This window comes from Neopsephotus bourkii, unplaced genomic scaffold (assembly GCF_033783945.1).
Source record: "Neopsephotus bourkii isolate Nb327-2 ecotype Australia unplaced genomic scaffold, CSIRO-AGI_Nbou_v1 NB_257, whole genome shotgun sequence".
Lineage (NCBI taxonomy): Eukaryota > Metazoa > Chordata > Aves > Psittaciformes > Psittacidae > Neopsephotus > Neopsephotus bourkii.
Genome location: NW_026900766.1, coordinates 1,764,319 through 1,783,830, shown reverse-complemented (window position 1 = coordinate 1,783,830; position 19,512 = coordinate 1,764,319). Strand labels below are relative to the sequence as shown.

The following is a 19,512-nucleotide window of genomic DNA, read 5'->3' as shown; positions in this document are numbered from 1 at the left end:
ACAAAAACGTTTCAAAGATGTTTGTTAAGGAAGATAAGACAGGTGTTGCACAGTGCATCTGTCAGGAAATGAGAGGAGTTAGTACAACAGCCCAGCTAAAAACACTTGGCAAAATGACAAATCGGCTTGGAAAAAGAAGTAATCCTTCTGGTCACTGCCTTGTAGCAAGCCCGCCGTAGCAAGCCCTTCTGTTCCACTTTTCACCCCAGTAAACTTAATCCTTTGCTCTGCTCATTCTCTGAAATTTATTCAGTGGGTGTCTAAACTCCTGTTCTGCATGACTGTTACGTTTCCCACTAGGCTTCAGTTTAGTTTGGCAGTAGGTTGCAGCATTTAATGCAGAGATGGACAGACCGGACCTAGGAAGTGCTTGTTCCTCATGAAGGCACCCAACTCTCTATCATTTGCCAGCACTGTGAAATTCTAATTCTTAACTTCCTGACTGTGCTTTGAACAGCAAGAAAGCAAATACCAGTTTTATAAGGAACTACATCATATCTGAAAGCCCTTACTGTCAGGTTTTATTACAATTAGTTATGAGAAGATACATGCAGCAGGATCAAATCAATATGGGCATCAGGAAAAAGGCAAATAAGATAGAACTTGGTAAAATATGAGCATCTTTCAAAAACCCACCATAAGCTGTGCTATTTAGTGCACAGCACTATGTATACTGTTGTATTACAACATCACAAGTATCTTTTCCAGCCTAAAATTCAGGCAGACCACAAGCCAACCTGAGAATAAGAACAATGACAACGGAGTGACTAAGTTCTTTGCTGACCAAACATCTTAGAATCATCTCCCTTCATGTCTGGATGAATTTCAGGGGCTGGGAAGCATATGGTCCTTTACATCCCATACTCATTCTTGCTTTTTGCTCATTATTGTAAGTTTTGTTAGTACTTGCTTCTGACTCAAGGAAAAACTGCCCCTGAAAAAAATCAGTTCTTTTACTTGCATTGACAGTAGGCTGCAGCAAAAAATATGGAAGTACACACATGGCTAAACTGTGTTTGGGTAGGTATGGCATGACTACAGGAGTTTACGTTTTGAATAGACAAGACCCAAATATATATTTTCTCTTCAGTATGTTCATCAACATATTTAAATGTCTATTTGTCTTCCACTTCTCTGGTGCAGTTTGACAAAAAAAAACACAAACCCTAAGGAGATTGCCACTGTCATCCTATATCCAGTGTGGATACATCAAAAACCCAGCAAAACCCATTTAATAGCACATCTAACTCAAATGTGCATACTCACACCATACAATGAAAACACTTTTTGTGTTTTCTTCCTATCAACAGCCTGCTGCAACAGATACTCAAATGCCAGAGAGCTGAAGGAGAGACATCAATGGCTGAGCAAGTATCATGGATGGAATGAAAACTTTGCCATGGTTGAACAAACACTTGCTAACCACGGCGTAGCCCATTCTTCTACACACACTCCTCACAGCCCTGTGCACACGCTGACCTCCCATGGAACAGGAAAGGGGGGGAGGCACAGGGGAGAGGAGCAGCTTTACCCATGCTAAATGTGAAAACAGTGTATTTGGTGCAACAGTTTAAAATACCAAGTGCAAGGCTCAGAGCCCTGTTAAGACAGAGATAGGATTTCTCCTGTGAAAAGCAGCAGCAAACACTTGGCAGTAAGTGGAATAGTAACCACGACACCTTCTTAAGAAGAGAACAGTCTGAAAACAGAGAAGATTAGTTTTGAGGTTAATATGACAATGAGGGGGAAGGAAGCTGTGTCTGAAATGTAAGTGAAAGCTGGAAAGTTACTTAATTAGTGATCAAGGATCACAGAATGTTTCTAATCAAGGAATTCTGAAAGGAAAAAAAGACACAGGCAGGATGGCAGCCCACCCTCAGAAACCTGCCACTTCACTGCACACGAACATTGTGGACAAACAGCAGAGGAGGCTTCCACCTCCAGCGTGGAAGGAGTGAGATGCCCATTCCCAGCTGATCCTACCTTCTCTCTTACAGTTTCTGCAAGGAGTGCATCTCCTTGGCAATACCTTGTGTTAGCACAGCACAACAGATTTGCTGTGCAGCTGAGCTGAGACTGCATGGGCTGACAAGTAGCAGGGAAGAGGTATCCTGCCAGTGGGGCCAATATTTTCACATTGTGAGTGCAAGGAGCATGGGAGTGCTGAGGAGCTGGGAATTACACCTTTCGGAAGAGAGAAAGGGCAAAAGGAGAGGGGAAGGAGGGATGGTAAAGCGCCTGGAAGAAAAAAAAAAAGAGTGGTTTTCAGGATGGAAGCACAAATCTGCCCAGGACAACCAATGGGCTCTGCTGGTTTACTGCATTTGTGAGGAGATGTAACAGGCTCAGATGATGCTTGGCAGCAGCACTAGGTTTCCCATACTGTGTTTCAAATAAAAGCCAAACCTTAACATGAATCCAGTATCTCCAACCTTTTTTACAGACTATATAAATGCAGTAAATGATAAAATTCAACCAGATCAGCACAGAATTAGGACAGAGAATAAAGTGAAAAAAGCTCTTGATCTTCTTCTCAAGTAACTTTCCACAACACTATGATTCCTTCCTTTGCAGACAGAAGAAATCATACATGCCGCTCTAACGACATGCCAGCAGCAGGGGAAAACCGTCATTATTTTAATATGAAAAAAGGCAATTTTGAACAGCAAGCAGAATCACTGTGATGGCCTTAAAACAAGTACCAATAATATTCATTTGTCAATGGCAATGCTATAGCTTAAACCGCATGGAAGCAGATACCTTGTAATTCTGTCATTGTCGCTTGGCATGTCAATCTCAGGATGGAAGTGGTAATGAAGAAATTCTGTACCAAATAGGTCATACTCTAAATAGCACCCAAGGTCAGCAAATTCCAGAAGTTTCTTTTTATCAAATATGGTCCTGAGGAACATATAAAACAAAGTCAGCATTGTAAAGGGAAGAAAAAATCATTATAACAGGAAGAAAAAAGAGGATAGGTATTTTGAGACATCCTACTTCAAGAAACAAAAGCAATAATCTAAGATGTAGTTCACCCTTTTGGAAAACAGGACTCCTGTTTGACACATGCAACTTAAGCTCATACACCTTTCACCTCCATCTGGGACTTCATGCATTAAAACAAAGTAAACCAAAACAAACCCAATTCTTCCCCCATGAAATAATGAAAACATACATGATAATCTTGAAATGGAAACAGGAAAGTTACTTAATTTTGATATCACTAACCCTCTCAATAGACAACCTAGCAAGGAAGGACATTTAAGGAGGAGGTTAATTCATCGAGACATTTAAGCAAGACAACGGATTTGTTACAGAAGACAGATTTACTTTCTCAAAAAAGTTACAGGAGACAGCTACATCCAGGGCTCATTTCATCTATCACACACCAGTAATACACAACTTTGTCTTTAGTTTCTATTCTGTACACTGATGTTTCTAGATTGTCATTAGAACAGCAATATATCATTGTCTGCAATGGGATCTGGCCAGAATGCTTTAAGGAAATGTTCTCACCAAAATACATAATGGCACTGTGAGTACCTGGAACTTGGGCTTTGCAGCAGATCTGAAAAGTGAAGGAACAAAGAGAAACAAAGCTACTAAAACCTGTCACTCACATGGAAAAGAATGGCAACTGAAGTGAGAGCTCTCTGGCATATATTTTTTTTCCTTGGAAACAATTTTTGCCAAGAGTATAAGCTATCCAAAGGCAAAAAAAACAACACCAAAAAAACCCAAGACAACAACAGAACAAACCCCCTCAACTGATACATTATAATTTTATCTTTTATAACCAAAGTACAATTTTTTTCATCTAGGGAATAAACACATGTCCACAGGAACAGCACAGTTACCTAAAAGGGCAGTTGTTAGGTTTTTTTATTATTGCAGATATTGATGACAGAAAGTAATTTTACCCTCTACAATGACATCACAGTCTGTTGCTATGGAAATGGCTGATGTCACAATCTCAATATTACGACTTTACAACAGGGCCAAGTAGGAGGAACAGATGGGCTGAGAGAGAAACCCTTGTTGAAACAAACCCGCCATCAGCGGGAGTCTAAATTTTGCCAACTGTAATTAATAAAAAGCATTATTTTAAAATAAATGTCACAGTTTACAGAGATTGAACATTTATCACCAAATGAGTTCTCAAAGTGCAGAGCAAAAGAATGCGTTATTTTAGATCCAGCCCTGCTCAGTTCACATGAAGATGGTAGCCAAGAGTATTCCATCCTGTGCAGGTGTCAAAACCCACCCAGTGATGCATTTCAAAACCAGAGCCAGAAAAATGTCTTTTTAAAACTATTGTTGGTGGTGTGCTTTTGGGTGCTCTGACCCAACAAAGAGCAGGAGAGCGTAATTTCATCATCCATTGGATCCCCTTGTAAACCACATGGATGTAGCAGCAGCAACAGTTACCAGCTGGAACTGCTATATATCTGTGCTAGAATTAGGTGTTTGGGCAACAAGGTTCCTGAGCAGCCCTGAATGCATGGGAAAGGAGATGGCACACAGGGAAACATCCTGTATTTTGGACCTCATCCATACAATACCAGAGGGACACCCACCAAACCATTACTAAGCATTCCTAACAGTTGCTGTGAGTCTTCTAACAAAAGTTGCTCAAGTGCATCTATGTTGATACCTACCAAGATACCTTTATACCTAACAAACGGCCAAAGCCAAGGCCCAGTAGCTTCTGCTTCCCAGCCTTTACCTACACTACAGTTTCACTATGAACACTTGCTACTTTTTGTTCTAAGATGCTAAACTGAAAAGCAGTTTTATCATTTGATTGTAAATCCACCTGAAAACTACCATTCTGTCTGTGTCAAAGCAGACATGAAATATGGAGCTATGTACAAATTTATCTCACATTTAAGGGACTGGGATGCTCCCACGTGGATTCTTCTCCCTGAAGGAGACTTAAAATGTTAAGTGCACATTGCACAGCCAAACTTCACAGTAGTTTAGAGACTATGCTACAGCAAATGCCAACCTGAATGTGTGAAAGTAATGATAGAAGGAGTGTAAGAAAATGTCATATTGTGCACCAACGGCTGTTAGTGAAACTGCACCTCTGTTTTGCCTGTTTTTCTATTACATTGCCTATTTTCCACCAATAAATCACCGAATTCAATGATTTACAATAGCATATAAAAGCAAAAAACCATAACCGTGTGTTTCTGTTGTATCAAAATGACTACACAAGTACTGACACAGGCAGCTTGCTCAGTCCTCTATTGTAAAAAGATTTACGTAATCATTTTTTCTTTAAAAAGGAGAGAAAATTATAGCTACAGATACAATGAAATGCAGGTAAATACATAAAGTAAGCTCATATCATTCATATATAATCAAATATAAATAAAATTTCATCATTCTGAATTTTATGCTCCAAAAATTCCCAAGTAAAACATTGATCTCTGTGTGAATACAAAACACCTGTAGCTCAATTTGCAAGCTGTTAGAGCCTATATCTGTTAGGAATTTGGACCACAGTTCTCTTGCCTGTATTACACTCACACAGAGGGCAAACAATCCAATTGCTGAGAATCATATGACCACAAACAGTCTCCATTATTCAGCAACTGTCCAAACTAATCAATGCTTGGATATTTTCCAGCTCACCATGAGCAACACAAGGTCACACAAAACAGATTTGGTAATAGAGGCTGTGTTTCTAAACTGGAGAGAGAAAAGCACCCTAATTCCTCTCCATGTCTAATGCGAGGCTCCTGTTTTTTTTTTTTTCTCAAGGAAACTAAAAGTTAGCTCTCTGGGCAATGCTAAGAACTATCCAAACCCCAACTATTTTCTTTTTAAGCAATATTTATTCTGTCTGGTAGAAGAACGTTAAAGATCTGCCTTCTGCTTTGATACAGGATCCAGCCAAATCAGGGAGTTCTCCATTAGCTTTTGTGAGATTTTGTAGACCCTTAAGAGTGCTCCAGTTTTAAAAAATGCCAGAAGCCCAGAGCTTCCCACACGATTTGGTGAAAGAAGATCAATTTCTAATGCTTTTGTGCAGGGATATGAATTAATGGAATCCCTTTTTTTTCTTTTTTTTTGAAGTGGCTACAGTTATTCCTAATCTTGCTCCAGGCCTTCAAAGAGAGCATTAAAAATACCAAAATCTCTGTATCAATGTGAATCTCACAGATGATCGTGACTGAAGTGCTGGAAGCTCATGAAGCTCTATATAAGAAGTTATTTTTAAGTCAGTAAACTTGAAGATAATTCTTCATGCCATGATCCCAGTGCACAACCGAAACCTAGCTATTTGCAGCTGCTATGGGTTACGGCAACACTGCCAGGACAGTAGAACAGTCTGCTTACCTGTCGAGGTGAGACATGACTGTCTTTGAAGCATCAGCCCCAGCTTCCTGCAGAATGCGGATAAGCTGGAAAGGTGAATCGCTGTGCCTGCCAGGATGGATGATAATGGGGCACCCGAGCTGTGACTGAGCCTGAGCTGTTGCCTGAAGCACTCTGTGTTCACTCTGAGTCAAAGGCCAGGAGCAACCTATTTCTCCCACTACACCACACTTGATGTCAGTCCCATCCGCTCCATTGAGTATCTCATCAACAATAATGCCTGTAAGCTAGAGAAAAGGAAAATGAGATTTTTTGTTATTAATACTATTCGTGTTAAATAGCATCAAATTTGGCCTATGAACACTCAGCTAGTTACACTCCCAAGGTCTTTCTGAACTTACTTAATTAACAGTCGGGTGTGTGAAAACACGGTGGTTAAAATCTGATTTCTGTCAATTAATGTTATGCTAGCCATTCACTAAGACCAACATAAACACAGAAGCATATCGATTTAACAGTATCCACTCACACAGTTGTCCAGGCTTGACAAGAAAGCTGGTCTACATGTAATTTAAATACTGATTTAGGCTGAGACTGATTTTTCTTAAATCTGTACCTCACAGTCCTGAAGCAGATTCATAAACAATTCAATGTAATTTTTTTGTGAATAAGGCAACCTTGTCATTCAGATGGGGAACGGAAAACTCTGCCAGATGCTGAAAAGACAAGTTTCAGGCAAATCCTGCTTGTGTGAATGCCAACGTAAACCAGCAAGAGCTCCCCTGACTTACCAAAACTACAAGAACAAAGCTCAGCTGACAAATTTACAGGGTCAAAATCAGCTTGTTTTTAAATATTGACAGGCAAACAGGACATCAGAATCTCCTAATAAAAGCAATTTGCTATAAAAAATATAGTTTTATTTTCCAGAATAGGCTATGTATCTTAAATCATACATTCAGAACCAAGAGCACAAAATGGCACTAATGATCACCTAACTCTTTGGCCTTGAATCTTAAGGAAATCATGATTTCAAGGAAGAATAAAGTGAGCAAAGGAAGAAGAAAGGTTTGCAAGCAAATCCAGAAAACGAAATTAATCTGTAACTTATCTCTACTCCACACCTTATCTCCTCAACAGCCTCATACAACATATTAGTAAAAACCTATATACAAAAGTCAGCCCAAGGTATTACAGTTTACAGCAGGCTTCTGCCCAATAATTTATCCTATAATTATACACCTTCTGCTTCATGTTTAACCAGTCTGCCAACCATTTCTGTAGACAGATACAGAACTCACTTATCTCCTGAAGAGCATCTCTCAAAATACTCAAATTGTCTTTGTCTAATCATAAAACATATCATCATGTCAAATTCACTGGCAAATAAGGAACCACCAGTTATCGAGGATCAGTCATTGCACAACCCTTTCTAAATAACTGTCTTCTGGACTAGATTAAATATTGATGACCTGCTGCACACAGGACATCTCTGGGTCTCCATCAGTCCACATACAAAAGGGAAACCTTTGCCCCAAGAAATCTATTTGTTATCAAACAATGGAAGAATATTAAGGAAAAGTAGTTCTGTTCCACACAGCTTGGGCTACTGTGGCTGGCAGAGCTGCTCAAGTTACGCCCATTGATTTCTAAAATTAATTTGGCTCCTTTGTAAACTGTGACAGATTTTAAAAACATTTTCCCAGCTCTGTTCATCTCATTCACAGCCTCCTGCCCTGGAGAGTTCCCTTCCCTCTTCTCCCTATCATCACATTTTCTTAATAAAAGGTGAATGAATATTTATAATTATAGGAATATCTGGGGACCTCAGTCATTATTAACACATTGTCTTAGGCGCCACACAAACAATCTGATGGAGACTCTGCCCTGAAAAGTCTGGACAAATGGTAGAGAACAGAGTTGTAACACACAGCCTGAGCAGAACAATGATTTGCAACTGTCCTGTAAATACTGCAATTATTTACGCTTTTTATAAAAATCCTGGGTGATCTCATTGGGATGCAATTAACCAGAAAAAGACAGAAGCAGCAGAAAGGACATACTCCTTCCTTAAAAAATGTAAAAATAATAGGATAATTGGTGCTGTATCAGATACCCACAGGCAAAGTACTTTATTTCCGCTTTACTGTTGCATTATAACAAAATTCATCAAACAGAGCTTAAGAATTGGAAAAGCTGACAAATGATCCCAGCACACACAAATAGTGATGTTCCAGCTATAACACACAAGCAGTAATGCTGTTCCCAAGCTTTTCATGTTGAGAACTTCTAGATTTTATCCATTTTGCTGGAATTCCTCTCCAACTTTGACTTACTCAGGGATAATTCACAGGAGAGAGACTCTGAAGCAATGGTTAAGACTTACCTGCTCCACTGTCATGGCCTGTGTTTGAGAAGAATGAGTAAAACCCACATAAAACCCAGCACCAGCAATAATATGGACTCCAGTTTCTTCAGCAAGTTTCTTCAAAGTATTCATATCTCGACCGATTCCTGTAGTCGTGTTTTCCACAATCGTCCCACCACCTGCTGCTTTAAAATGCAACAACTCCTCCTTCACAGCATCTGTTTCCTGATACAGAAGAAGGTTTTCCTTATGGCTGTAGGGATTTTGCTTAATCCAAAACAAGTTCTTCATCTCAATGGGCCCATCAGACAGAGGCTCTTGGCCTGGAGAAGGTGGCAAAAAACTGCTGCTGTAGTTCATGGCCAAGTGTTCATGAGTCAATGTATAGCCAAGGTGGTCTGGCTCCACAGGGCCCAAGACAGTCTGTACTTTCCCGCTCAAGGAAGGCATTTTTCTTCAACAAAAAGGAAAAAAAACCAATCAGATTCTAAAAGAGTTTGGGAAAGAAGAAGAAAGAAGAACATTTCAGAAAGAGCAAACCTACCTCATACAATTTCTGAATTCCCTCCTCTCTCACACACACACATACCTACAAGCTGTGTGTGTTTGCTGAATGAAATGTTTTGAAACATTTTCAAATGCTACTTCCAGTAGAGTGCTCAACGTGAAAAACATTTATTTTACCTAACTATGCTTGTATCAGTACTCTAGCAATGTAAACATATCACACCCATTGTCAAAGGAAATCGTCATCACTTATTGTGCTATAGTCAGTATCATGATTAGAGAAATAGTTCCTATTTAATTAACAACCACTGTATGCTCATTTAGGATTCTCTGCTTGACATCAGCTGTCAGATTTTGCCAGCTTGAGCCACCATGAACATATTCAGCACCAAGGTTGAGTATTCCTTTCTGGTACATTCAGTTTATTCATCTGTGCCGTTCACACTGTCCCCTGCGCATGCCAAGGAAGCTGTGCTTGGACACCTCATCTGTCCCTCTGTATGAGGAATGCAGGGATGGGGACAATCTTCTGCTCCTTTACCTTCAATGGATCTCAGGTTGTTTTGCCAGCTGTACTGTAGAGGCCTGGAACAGCCCAGGACAACTCTCCCAACGCTAACAACAGCTGCTGAAGATACAGGGTGGCCCCCAACCAGCAGTGAGAAGCCAAAGAGATTTTCCCATCAACTTCATCGGCCAAATATCTCATCAGTTAAGAACAGACCTTAATCTAACAATTTACATGGCTCAGCCTTTAAGAGACATTCATTTTTAACATGAGCAGAACAATGTTCTTCCTCAGAATCTGAAACGAGTGATGACAAAAACACACATTGACTCTGCTGTCTGCAGCTGCTTCATGTCAAAGGCATCTGCCCTGTACCAGCTTGGCCTGACTCACTGAAGGTTAGAATTAGCTGCAGCTCTCACCACTGGGATTTGGGGGGAGGTTTCTCACTGGGGAGTGGGGGCAGTCCTGACTACCCAGTTCTTGTTAGATCTTCCTGATGCTAGTTGCAAAGGCTTGAGGATATATAGTTATAAACCCTAGTCAACCAAAATCATCAGTTATGAAACAAAATACATGTTTAATCATGTCCAGAGGCCAGGACTAACTAGAGCATGCATTACTGATTAGAGGTCTTTCCCATTTCTGTCTCCCTTTTAGTGAATAATGTCATAAATATGGTTTTGTTACTGGTGATGCCCTCAGAGGACATTTTCCTTTTAACTGCTAGAGTTAATCTACCAGGATGCCAGAAAAACTGAAATCCGAAGGGCACTGAACTCTACATATCAAAGGGCACAAGAACATCGAGGTCTCTTTGGGGATACTTTGATCTCACAAGCAGAAGTCATTGTCAAGAGTACCAATGTACAAAAGTGACTCAGCCCTTGCAAAAGGCAGTTATCACCTGCCCAGTGATGTCTGGAGTGCTGGCAGTTATTTTAATATGGAAACTTGGCCATCCATAAGAAAGAGAAAGGACTGACTGTCTTGTGTAAAAGCAGCTTTAGGAAGAACTGTTCTTTTCTGAATTTCCTATCTAGACTAGTGTGTTGACTTGTTTGAGAAGGCAGAAGAATAATTACTCTCAGAACAGACTGCTGGCTGATTAATATAATGATTTATTTTTTGCAAATAAAGAAGTGCATGATTTCAGAAAATATTATTCTTGAACAAATAATCAAAAGCAAAATACCTGTCTTAGTCAGAATCTGCTGCTAGCTGCAATTCAATTAAGTTGTCCAACCCAGTCACTAATTCCATCCTTGAACAAAGCTGGTGCTCTATAGAGCAACCCACTATTTTGGAGAAAGTTCAATGATCTGAGTCATTCCTAGATGCACAGCAAGGAGGCTAACATAAGTCTATGATAATTGCATTACATTTGCTTCCCCCCATCCCTTTTTTTTAAAAACGTTAAATATCTACACGCTGGTGTTTGGTAAAACCCTGACAGCATAAAGAGTGATAACTACTCTCTCCATTGCAGACATGCTTTTCTTTCCCCATGTTCATCGGCAATTTTCAAATCCATTCAGGAATTTCAAATACATTTCAAATTCAAGTTAGGAAAACAAACCTATATAAATATTTTGTTATATAATCAAATACGTAAGTACTGAAGTTCTGTTACTAAAACTTCACACAAATTTATCGCAGTCTGTTTCCTTAACAAATTTCCACTTCATTTTTTTCGTTATTTAATAGCGCAGTTACTAAAAAACAGAATGTGACTTTTTGCCCACTTTTAGATTACTACTTTAATGAAAAGTTGACTTTCAACATTTCTTCCCACTCATTCCTTTCCAACACAGTCAATTTAGATTACCCTCGATTAGTCTGGCCTGCCTACTCCAAAGACTTACGGTTGCAGGTGTGAGATCATCTTACAGCCTGAGGTGCTATAGATCTCCTGATTTATAGCAGCAAAAGATCTGAAATTACCAGTTCCAGTGAAAGGTTTCTCTTACAGCAGATACCAATCCATTCATTTTTAGACTCTAGATTTCAGATTATAGCATACACACAGAGTTTACACAACCAATGTCTACTACTGAACCTTTTGATTGAGGCCAAGGATTTTTATAAATACAAGCAGCATCACAAAAACAGAAACTGACACTAACAGCATTTAAAGCAGGCCTAATTTTATCTGCATGAAAAATATGATTAATATTAATGTCTGCACTTGCTTACTAACACAGTTTTAGAAACCCACAGCTTTTAATAAAAATATGAAAAATAAAGACAGCCAACAACCTGTGACTGGAATAATTTTTAAAACCACCTTCTTGATATCTTTCCTACTGTCATTTACATAGACAGCATGCCCTGATTAAATGCTCTAATGATATATTATTCCTAATAATACTCACCTGATGGAAACAGAATTTAATTAGTGTCTTTAAAACAAATTCTAGGTGCAAGCAACTTCTAAATGGCGCAAGGACTACTTAATTTAAGCATGTATATGTTAGTACAGGAATCAGTGTTTCTGTGCTTTACTGATGACTGGCATGCTGTGTTTTACACAGAACTTTCTTCTGAGGAAGTTCCTTCTTCCATACATCGTGAACTAAATTCATATCACCTCCTTTAGCCATCTAAAATGAGGTATGCCTTCTACAGAAGAGCATTATCACAGCCAAGATGGAAAGATATATCCATAGGTAACTCATCCAGCCTATTTTTAATGTTTGCAATAGGACACAAAAAGTCACTTTCTGTAGTATCAGCCTCCATCCAAGGACTATGGAGGGAGCCAAGAAACCATCCTGGACAAGAAAAGCATATTTTAGACGGTTCTATATAAGATGTGTGAATTATTTTTCCTGAATCCTAGCCCAGTCTGAAGGAAGGGGAAAGGTGCTGATTCCTATGACAGAAGATAAATAGGTAGCTCTTACCTGGCAATAACAGGTATTTTGGTTTAGGAAATCACTAATTTATGCTGTGGTGTTGCCATGGTATTCCTGCACAGATCAAGGCTTCCATGCTCCAGGTACCATATAAACAGAGAAATAAATTGTATTTTCTGAAAATTACATATTTCGATAAAAATAAAATGAAAATTGCTTTAAGATATAACCAAAACTTGTATTATTTCAACTGCCTTGAAAATACACCTCAACATTTCTGTAATAAACTCTGGACAAATCTTTACAACCAATCAAACGGTGCATAAAATACAACTCTCGCCATTAGCCAACCATTAAATACTGGTGAAGTAAATGTTTTTCCTAGGGGTACTGCTAAAAAGGTCCTGGTACTGCATTCCTGACTCTGGTAAAAACCCCACTGAGTTCAATAGACGTTTAGCCTGAATACTGATGACAAGATTTGTGTTTCTGCTTTTCCCATCTGAAACCTACACTTCAGTCATTGTGTCATTTTAATGGTATTGTAATGGGAAGTCTCTTTAGGTTTGGATTAGCTGCTTCCCACAGTAATCTCATATTGCTGAAACATTATAATTGCATAAACACAGTTGCTACATGCTAACGCTGCATTTGTTTTGATTCAGTAAGCACATTTTAATGGTATTAGCATAGGTTCTCCCTAGGCTTACATGGGAATTGTTCAATTGCCACTATATTACAAAGTGAGATTACAGTGACACTAAATCCAGATTGCTGTGACAAAAAATTTACAAAAAAAAAAAAGAAAAAAGCAAAAAGAATAGCTCAATAGGTATTTATTATAGTCAGAAAAAGTTAAACACAGCTGCCATTTAGGAACAATTTAGCCTTGGCTGCATGAAGAGCACTGTAAGTGGGTCTTTCCTATATAACCATGCAGTCCCAGAATATGTGACATAGCACACATTCGCTATATACTTACAGATGGAGGAAATGCTCAAAAAGCATCCAGTTCTATTCTGAGCTACCTCTACAGAGCATGGAAAGCCCCAAATTAGAAACACATGACACATCTGTAGTAAATTACCATTAGTTAGTCTATGCCATGTTATCTCACCATTCCCCACGTGCAAACATTGTGCGATGAGGAAAAGAGTTAGCAAGACAAAGGAAGAGGAGAGGCAGAAAGTGTGTTAGGAAGAATTTAAAAAAAGAACTTCCTTCTCTCTTCTTCCATGCTTCTGCCAACCCTAAGGAGGTTTACAGGGTGAAAGGAACTCTGCTGCCAGCACGGTTCTTCCTCTATCCCACCAGACAAGCAAGCTGTCTAACTTCTCTGACAGATGTGTGCCAGATCTACCTTACTTTCTAAAAAATGTATTCTCAAGTGCCAATTACAGGACAAACATGCCTGAAAACCAGCTTTCTCATACGTTGTTTTTTTTGCTCAGGCATAGGGTCAGGAAAGTGCAGCTACAAGGGCTGTGGAGCAGAGCTCACCACAGCTGTCAGGGTGAGAGCAGCAGTTGGACTGAACTTGCATCTGCTCCAGGACAGTACAGGCTTACCTGCCATTTAGCCCAGCAATTGCCTGTGTGTCAATGTCCAACACTGGTGTCCATCAGCCTACAACACTATTCACAGGCACTCTCACAGCACCACTAGTTGTCTGTGTTACATGAGATAACAGCACATCTCCTACTGCTTCTGGATTACTTTGCCCAAGAAACAGAATTTGGAAATGGTGTATAAGTACTATGAAAAAAATGCAGGTTTCTGGGCAAAATACTGTCTCTTCTGCAGAAAGGGAAGATATGCTTCTCTGAAGGTGATGCAGATTATTCTCATTACAGTCATCATTGTTCTTCCCTGTCTTCATAATTAACAGTGGCTGGAAGTGACACTGCTCTTTTTCCTCTCCCATACTAGAGCTATGAGATTATCATGATTTGCTTAACTTCAAGCTAACTCACAAAAGTAAGCCAAGAAAAATAATCTATTCAGAAGGAGCGTTTTGTTTTGTTTTCCATTTTTCACTTCCTTCATAATCTGGTAATTACAAAACCCAAAGCAAAATGAGTATTGACAGCTTTTCACAGTATGACCCCTTGCCTAGTGCTGAAGTGTACTAAGGGGAGAAAGGCATGCTAGTACTTCCATGAGCATCAACACGGAGGCAATGCTTTGTGTCCTAAGGATCTGTGTCACAAGATAGATCTTTCATGCTTTGACTAAAGCTCTTCTCAGAGAGGAGGGTATCAGTGCTTCTCTCCTTCTAAATCTCCTCCCTAACACCACACAAGCTGCTGCTGCATATGCTGCAGCTCTTCACTTAATGGGGCACCCGAAGTTTTCCATCTTTGGGTGGCTGCATTTTCATGCAGCAAGTAAGAACCTTACAATTTCAGATACGTGTAATCTCTCACCTACCAACAGAATCTGGCCAAAAGATTAAAAAACAAGAGAACTCTTGGGGAAAATACTTTAAAAGTATCATCTCTCCGTACTATACCACATTTTTTCCTGAAACACACTGTTCTGGAGATCGGGTAGCAGGTTAATGCTGTGGCCTTCAACAACCTTCCTCTGATCCCCAAACCATTCAGAAACATGCATTTCCTCCAGAAATCAAGCTAAAAGAAATGCTAAATATTGGTTTTCACCACATTTTCTATGCATGCTTTCATCAACCAAAAAACCTTTACACTACAGAAGTGAGAAGGGATACCAAAAGCAAAACTTTAAAAGTCACAATACATGCTATGAAAAAAACTGGGAGAGCTTTAGCTGAGCCTTATACAATCCTACAATGATAAAGAGAAGTCCCAGCAAAATATGCATGTATACATACCACAGCAGCTGCGTTGCTTGAGTGACACTGGCAGTGTTCTACAACCTAAAAGCAAAGTCACTTCAATTTTAAGAGAAACTGAAGCACTTCCACGCATACGCCAATGGCCAGTATATTGACTCCCTGCCTTCAGAACCTCTGAAAAGCACACTTGGGGGTGAGGATCTCGGAAAGCAAGAAGCAAAGCTTTTAAATGTTCACCTGAAAGGGTAAGTGAAAATGCTCACCGTGTATTCCCCCTGTCACTCAGCTAGTGGCAGATAGACCTTCCAGCTTTGCGAGGCTTGGGGGTCACATTCTTGCTCTAGCTAGGCTTTGAGCCAGACATACATAAAACAGATGTCTTCCTTACAGCGACACCAGAACAAAATGCAGCCTCTCAAATCGATTTCACAGAACGGCTATACCTTTGGGACCACAGCAAGTACATACGATCGCCACATGAGCATGTATGCACACGTACATTTTGCCCAAAAGCAGGGGTTAAACCACTTAGCATATAATAGGGTGCATAGGTTTGGGTTTTTTTTTTTTTTCAATTTGGTTAAAGATCAGATGTTGTGAACAGAATAGTCAGACTTTTATTTTACCTTATTTCTGTGTAAATAACAGTTTAGCCTTTCCCCAGCAAAGTCACATTGAAGTTCTCTTCCTCAGAAAGATCTGAGACCAACATCCCCACAGGTGTTTTTTCATTAACATCTCCTTTACAAGAACTTCAGGGGATTTTACATTTTGGGCATCTTCCAAAATTACTCCAGATAAAAGGTCAGATAAAAATTCTCCCCTAGGTCCAACGTTACACTAATTATATTTTACATGCACACATAGTATTTTTAGGCAAAAAAAAATCAGAACTGAAGTCATATTATGCTATATGCAAATATGGTTTGGGTCCTGTATGTTGACACATACATTTGTATTCTTAAGCCTAAAGAGAATTGTATTTGCTTCTCACAGGTTCTAGGCTACAAGCCTTGCTAGGACAAGATACAGGAAAAAAGTCTGCACAGTGGAAAGCAGCATGGAAATGGGGTCTAGTGCCTCATTCAAGACTGCAGACGGCAGCAACTGGAATACGCAGAGACTTCCAGAAAACCACTTTACTAGTGAGTGATGGGCTTAGATGAACAGAACTAAATTCAGTTTCCCACTACTTTAAATCGCACCCCAAAACTTGCAACCAATCTGAAGACCCAGTAGAAAAAAAATTACGCTGAGGAAAACCTCCACACTTTCCATTGTGACTGTTCCCTACTGCTGTCTCAGGAAGTGGAAGCCATATGCCCTTCTCAAGGTCAAGACAGGGCAAAGACAACTGTGGGATAAAACAAGTCTTCTTTTGCACTCTGAGGTATGAGGTGAGATCCTGAAAGAGCAGGAAAAGAGAGAGTACCTCAGTAGGTAACATACCACTCTTGTTTGGCCCTCCCTTCTCCACAGAAGTTACTTCAGGAGAAAACCACCCTGCGGTTTTAGCTCTACGCAAAACTAAGGTTTCAGAATAGTGATCCTACATGCTCCTGAGATCTGACTGAAAAACTGATATACTCAAAGCTGTCATATAAGAGATGGTGGTGGTGGTCTTTCTACTTCCTTCTTATCGAAGCAGTTAACTACTTGTGAAACATATCAAAGCCACTGCTAGGATAAAAAGACTTTCTTGGATTATTACACATGTATATATTACTATCAGACTAAAGACATGGCCACTGCTTAGAAAATTCTGAGGAAGCTTTTTAATTCATGACCAGAAAATGATGTTAAAGCAAGAAACCTACCCTACCAGTTTTGAGAAAAAGATGAAATTTCTTTTTAGAACTAGGGGGATGGGACACTCCCTTTCCCTTCCGATCCAGCTGGTAATGCAATGACTTGTATATTCTCCAGAAATACAGAAGACCAAAGTTAAAAACTGCTCTTTATCAAACCAGTGACCTGAACCTTAGGTTTCCACAACCTAGATGGATTTCTAGTCCTCCCCTACCAGCTAGGTGGCTAGTCTCTTGCAAATAGAAGTCTCCTTCCTCTGTTTTCATAGAACCTTAAACCCCAGTTTCAGCCTGTTAAAAAACAGAACTGTGTTCACTATTTCAAGTTTTGAAATATGTAAAAAATATTTTAGATCTATATCCAGTGCAATAAGAGATAAAATCCACAGAATGTTCAGAGAAATCACCCTTTAATAAACACAGAACCCGTTGGTGCCATATGCTTCACTGTATACTGATTTTTCTGTGTGATGGCTCCATAACCACAGAAGGAAGCAGTGACACTTGTTCCTGCTCCACCATGCATTAATTTAATAAGTTAGCACTGGTCACCTATATGAAATGTAATTAAGCATCTGAATGCCATTGTTGCCACCTTTGATTATAACTACAAAAATGAATGTGATGATAGTGACATGATGGCAAATATTATGTCTGTTAAATTCCAAAACGTGAGAGGCATTCATAATAATAAATGACACTTCTGTAGTCTTTCATATAACAAACCCAAAGTACCTGACAAAATGATACAAAACTACCTATTAGAAGCATCACTTCACCCATCACTGAAACATAGCCCCCAAGCAGAAAGAAGGCAACAACCTTTAAAGACTACAGAACATATTACAACAGAGAATGATGAATAATGTATCCAGTATAAAGCACAAAGGAATTCCAGACAAGCAAAACACAGTTTTCCAAAAGCAAGTGACCTCCGGCTAAAAATGTGTTTCATTCCAGAGTTATCACAAGAGTCTAGCATAAAGAAGCCACCATCCTTAACAAGACACAAAAAAAGAATTATACCTACGAGTTTCTTAGAGATCATATACAAATACATGTACTTGATAGGCCAAAATATACTTTTCTAAATTCCTCACCAACAGGACTTGTATGCTTCAACTTGGGACCAAGTTCACTACAGCATAAGACCTGCTGCAGAGGGGTTGCCAAAGCACACCTGGCAGAGTGGACCTGAACCTCCTCCACTCAGGACCAGCACTCCTCTCTGCAGCTCACCAAACCAGGGCAAGTGGAATAGAAACCAGAGCATCTGCCGCACTGCATCTTGTAAAGGGCAGCATCCCTCAGACCAGGGAGAAAATGCCTGGTGTATGGATCCCAATGAGGCTCACGGGCAAGACTGGAGCTATGCTGTTGGGCCTTGTCAAGCTTAAACAACTTCGGAAACATCTTGCAGAGGGCTGCGGGTGCTTCCAGATGGAGAGACAGCTGAAGGCAGGCTTTGGTGACAGTCCCAGTTTTGGATTGAGGCATTTGTTCCTTCACGGAGCCACCTTCAGGGACTGACGGGAGAAGACTACCAAGAGGACGTAGTTCCAATATTTAACTTGTTATGACTGTACAAATATTAAATACCAGCACTAATAATAGCAGCACAGCTGCACCCGCACAGTGAAGCCCGCCTGAGCTCGCGGCTTGCTTTGCTGGCAACAGCCATCAGACCCTGTGAAAGGCACGTCTAGAACGGAAGAGGTGATCACCACCGCGGGTGGCACTGCAGGAGCCCTGACCGACCCAGCGCCGCTCTCCGGCCGCGGTATCCTCCCTCGCCCGCTCAGGCCAGGGGGTACACTCCGCCGGGGCTGCACTCTGCAGGCTCGGGCTCCCATCAGCGCCCTTACCCGCCGTAGCGGCGGGACCCGAGCCCCCGGCTCCCAGCCCTGCTCTCCCGGCCCCGCAGCGTCGGCCCGCCCGCCTCAGCCGCAACACCCGACGCGGCCCCAGCTCCGCAGGAAGGGGACTCGCGGCCGTCACCGCTCGCAGCCCTGCCCGCCTCAGGCCCCTCTCCCTGAGCCGGGAGCCGAAGGAAGGGGGCGGAAGTAGGTCTTGCTCCGCAACTCCAGGGGAGTTGCTAGGCCCGGGCGCTTGTCAGTCCGAGGGCATTAAGGGCAACCCAGGGATAGGGTCTGGGCCTTCGCAGGCTTTGCAGATGCGCCCCGGGGTCCCGCCGCTCCGGTCGCTCACCCCGCGGCAGGACCCTCCACCGGCAGCACGTCACCCCCGCGGCAGTGTTCTCCGACTGGCAGCCCGCCGCTCCCACCGGCTCGGGGCGGGACTCCCCGCCGCGGCCTGGCGCC

At 40.9% G+C, this 19,512-nt stretch overlaps 1 protein-coding gene across 2 annotated transcripts in view; it reads right to left on the bottom strand.

Moving 5' to 3' along the window:
* The window catches only part of PTER (phosphotriesterase related), a 22,526-nt gene extending 3,014 nt beyond the window's left edge, over positions 1-19,512 (bottom strand). The window contains exons 1-4 of one of the 2 annotated variants that reach the window (XM_061346119.1): positions 19,400-19,512; positions 8,714-9,149; positions 6,349-6,614; positions 2,761-2,901 (exon numbers count right to left, since the gene is read on the bottom strand). In XM_061346119.1, the coding sequence (XP_061202103.1) occupies positions 2,761-2,901; positions 6,349-6,614; positions 8,714-9,145 (839 nt within the window). In that variant the 5' untranslated portion in view covers positions 9,146-9,149; positions 19,400-19,512. Of the gene's footprint in view, positions 1-2,760; positions 2,902-6,348; positions 6,615-8,713; positions 9,193-19,399 lie in introns of those variants that run through there. The other variant, XM_061346120.1, reaches the window with a different exon arrangement.